We start from the raw sequence: 4,050 nt of genomic DNA on the forward strand, positions 1-4,050 counted from the left end.
CTGAACGGATACGGAACTGAACAAATACGGATCTGAACGGATACGGATATGTGTAAATAGACCTTTATTCGTGTCAGTCGGTACGTGTTCATAGAACACATCGTGAAGAATATAAACGCAAATTGCACAAACTTATGGTGCTTCTAAATAGAACTTATAACTTCCGAAACTTCCAAATCTCGAATAGGGTTCCAGAACCCCCTTCTATTTACTGCTGCAAACGTCTAAAAATTCCATAATCCTCAAACGACAACAATGTCAGTCAGTCAACCAATCCTAGGCATACAGAGTGATGTAATATTTTGAATATTTTTACTCACATCGTACGATCTCTGTTTCACCAGGTACCGGACATAGGAGCCGAATTAACGGGCGGCTGTTATGGTTTCGCGGCGAAATATATGCATTGGCCCGAGGAGCTGCTCGTTGGCGGTGCTAAGCACAATAAGACCGGTCACTTGACCCGCGCAGCTGCACTCCAGACCGTTGTTCAGCTAATGGGAGAACGAGAGCTTTACGACTTCTTCGCTGACACCTACAAGGTACACCATATCGACTGGTCCCAGGAGAAGGCGTCTCAGGTGCTCGCGATCTGGCAACGGGCATTCAGCAATCAAGTGAAGAAGTATCTGGAGGCGAACGGCTCGGCGCCGTACAATTTGTACGCGTTCAGCACGACGACGATGAACGACATACTCGGAAAGTACAGCGAGGTGTCCGTCATGAAGATCGCCATTGGTTGCGCGCTGATGGTTAGTACAATTTCTTGGTAAACGTTCGACGACATTGCTGAGAAATTAAAATGATCGTAACAGGCGTGAAAAATGAACCTTTGTTCTGAGAGCAGTGTTGCATATTGATTAACACTTTACAGGAAATTTGAATGTACAAGAAACTACAATATGGAAACAATATGCAAGAGTATTAAAAAGATTGAAAGTAAAGTTCGTGTTATAATATTTGCAGAATAAGATAAATTCCTATTTAGGTTCAATTTGTGTAGGTACGTTTACAAAGATTTTAATTTGCGTAAAGATCCGCAGTCTAATCATCAATTATCCTGTTTTTAAGTGAACCGAGCAATTCACTTGAAAGTGGGAGTTAATGTAGTTGGCACCGACAATAGGATCATATTATTGATGATTTTGATCTGAAATGAAATTTAATATTAAAATTGTTGTCCTACTGTCTGCATCCGTGTGCCAATATTCTCATTAAATGTTCGCGTATAGTACAACACGTAGGTAATTTAAATTCTCATCTTCGTTTTATCTTCGTCCTGTAAATGTGATATTCTATTGCAGCTACTGTACTCGGGCGCAGTGCTTCTTCGATGGAAGGATCCGGTGCGTTCGCAAGCTGGCGTGGGTATAGCCGGCGTGATGTTGATCTGCGCAACGGTGGCAGCTGGTTTGGGGTTCTGCGCCCTTCTGGGAATCCCGTTCAACGCGGCTACCACTCAGATAGTGCCCTTCTTGGCCCTGGGGCTCGGGGTGCACGATATGTTCCTACTGACGCACACGTACGCCGAGCTCTCTGTGAACGAAGTGCCTAGCGGCGAACAAACCGGGGTAGTCCTCAAGAGAACAGGCCTCTCTGTCCTCCTGGCAGGTATCTGCAACGTCTCGGCCTTCTTCGCGGCGGCGTTGATCCCCATCCCAGCCCTGCGAGTGTTCTGCTTGCAAGCCGGTGTGTTGCTGCTGTTCAACCTAGCCGCGATGCTCCTCGTCTTCCCAGCTATGGTCAGTCTGGACCTTCGAAGACGGCGTTCGGGTCGATCGGACATATTCTGTTGCTGTTTACCGTCCAACGTCGGCAGGAACAAGTACACCAACAGGTCCAACAACGGCACGGCGAAACAAACTGTGACCAGAGCGATTCCTCCCGAGCGTCGCGAGACGTGCACGCAGATCCTGACGTCGCAAAACGCGCAGAACGAGTCCTGGGTGGGTGGAAACGTCGACGTGGAGCTGGACAAGCACTGCACCGAGGAGGACACTCTCACAGGATGCAGCCAGGACGACTGTCTCAGCTTTTCTCTGACTCGGTTTGCCGCGAGGCATTACGCTCCCTTCGTCACCAGGCCAGCAACCAAGGTATTCGGGATGATGATACTGATCGCGGTTCTAGCTGGAAGCGTTTGGCAGGCCATCAAGGTCAACGACGGCTTGGAGCTGACCGATCTGGTCCCCCAGAACTCCAACGAGCACGCTTTCCTCGCCGCCCAGTCCAAGCACTTTGGCTTCTACAACATGTACGCCGTCACCGGCGGTGATTTCGAGTACCCTAACAACCAGAAATTGCTGTACGAGTACCACGACGCGTACATGAGGATAAAGAACGTGATCAAGAACGACAACGGCGGGCTGCCGGAGTTTTGGTTGAGTTTGTTCCGAGACTGGTTGAAGGGGCTACAGGTCGCGTTCGATAAGGACTACAGCAACGGCTGCATCACGCAGGAGAGGTGGTACAAAAACGCCAGCGACGAGGCAATCCTCGCTTACAAGTTGCTGGTCCAAACTGGCCACGTCGATAATCCCATAGATAAATCGCTGGTCACACAGGTCAGGCTGGTGGACTCCGAGGGTATCATCAATCCTCGAGCGTTTTACAATTATTTGAGCGCATGGGTGTCGAACGACGTGCTGGCTTACGGCGCGTCACAAGCGAACCTGAGGCCCGAGCCACGTCAATGGATCTATACCAACGATCACGAGCTCAAGATCCCTAAAAGCAATCCTCTTACCTACGCGCAAATGCCGTTCTACTTGCACAAGCTGGGCAACACGCAAGAGATCACCGAGCTGATCGGCAGCGTGAGGAAACTGTGCAGGAAGTTCGAGGAACGTGGCCTGCCAAACTTTCCATCCGGCATACCGTTCCTGTTCTGGGAACAGTACATGGACTTGAGGAGCTGCCTGGGCATCGCTCTGGTAGCTGCTCTGACAGCCAGCGTCACGGTTGTCGGTATACTCCTGTTAAACTTGTGGGCCGCTTTGTTGGTTGGCACCTCTCTCGTCGCTGTTGTCTTACAACTTCTTGGAATCATGGGCCTCTCCGACATCAAGCTGAGCGCCGTTCCAGCCGTGCTCTTGGTTGTCAGCGTTGGAATCGCGGTGCACTTCACGGTGCATATTTGTCTGGTAGGTGTAGAAGCTGACGAGGAGGATCTGTTGTAATGCGGATGAGTGTTCTTTGGACTTGACGTTGTAGAAACGAGGGAATATAAACATTATGAATTTCTTGAGCTTTGTATTGGGCTATCTGGAAAGTCCATACCGATTTTTAGTAGTCTAGTTTCGTTCAGAAAGCGCGTAGACTCTTGCGAAATATGTTTTTATTTGTTATCCTTGGTGTATTCTATCGGTAGTTGTCATACTATTACAGAGCTTCGTCACAAGCATTGGAAGCAGGGATCGAAGGATTCGCTTGGCCTTGGAACACATGTACGCGCCTGTAATACACGGAGCAGTGACAACTTTGCTGGCAATCGTGATGCTAGCCTTCTCCGAGTTCGACTTCATCGTTCGATACTTTTTCCTGGTGCTGATCTGTCTCATTGGCATCGGCCTGGTGAACGGGCTCTTCTTCTTCCCCATTCTGCTATCTTTGATTGGCCCATCTCCAGAAGTAATACCTAACGATCATCCGGATCGTATTTCAACGCCGACACCACCTGCCTCGCCAATCGTCAGAAGATCAAAGCCGCCAACGCCTCCCAGAAGATCTTACAAAATTGATAATGCCAGGCTACACGCTGAGCCTTCTCTGACGACAATTACCGAGGAACCAAACTCCTGGCATAGTACACAAGAGTCTTGTATCATCGTTCAACCGGAGTTGAAAGTTGAAACAACATCGTCGTGTGGTAATCAGGTATGTCGCCAAATCGACAAACAAGATCCGAATAGTCCATTCTTTTTCCTCTTCTTCTGCATTTGTTTCTTTACCTTTTTTTTTTTTTTTTCAAATACAATTTGAATTGAGAGTGCTTTAATATTAGTCACCATACGCTGTCTATCCTTAACCGCTTCGTATTATACATAAATT

General features: G+C 48.3%; 1 protein-coding gene across 1 annotated transcript; it reads left to right on the forward strand.

Annotated features, from left to right (window-relative positions):
* Window positions 1-296: 296 nt before the first annotated feature.
* On the forward strand, window positions 297-3,956 carry LOC128892667 (protein patched-like; the record flags this gene model as incomplete). The annotated part of the gene is made up of 3 exons (XM_054153200.1): window positions 297-752; window positions 1,305-3,143; window positions 3,388-3,956. Coding segments are annotated over 3 exons (2,864 nt in total), but the record flags the coding sequence as incomplete, so codon positions are not given.
* Window positions 3,957-4,050: the final 94 nt, after the last annotated feature.

This window comes from Hylaeus anthracinus, unplaced genomic scaffold, assembly GCF_026225885.1.
Source record: "Hylaeus anthracinus isolate JK02 unplaced genomic scaffold, UHH_iyHylAnth1.0_haploid 13508, whole genome shotgun sequence".
NCBI classification, from domain to species: domain Eukaryota; kingdom Metazoa; phylum Arthropoda; class Insecta; order Hymenoptera; family Colletidae; genus Hylaeus; species Hylaeus anthracinus.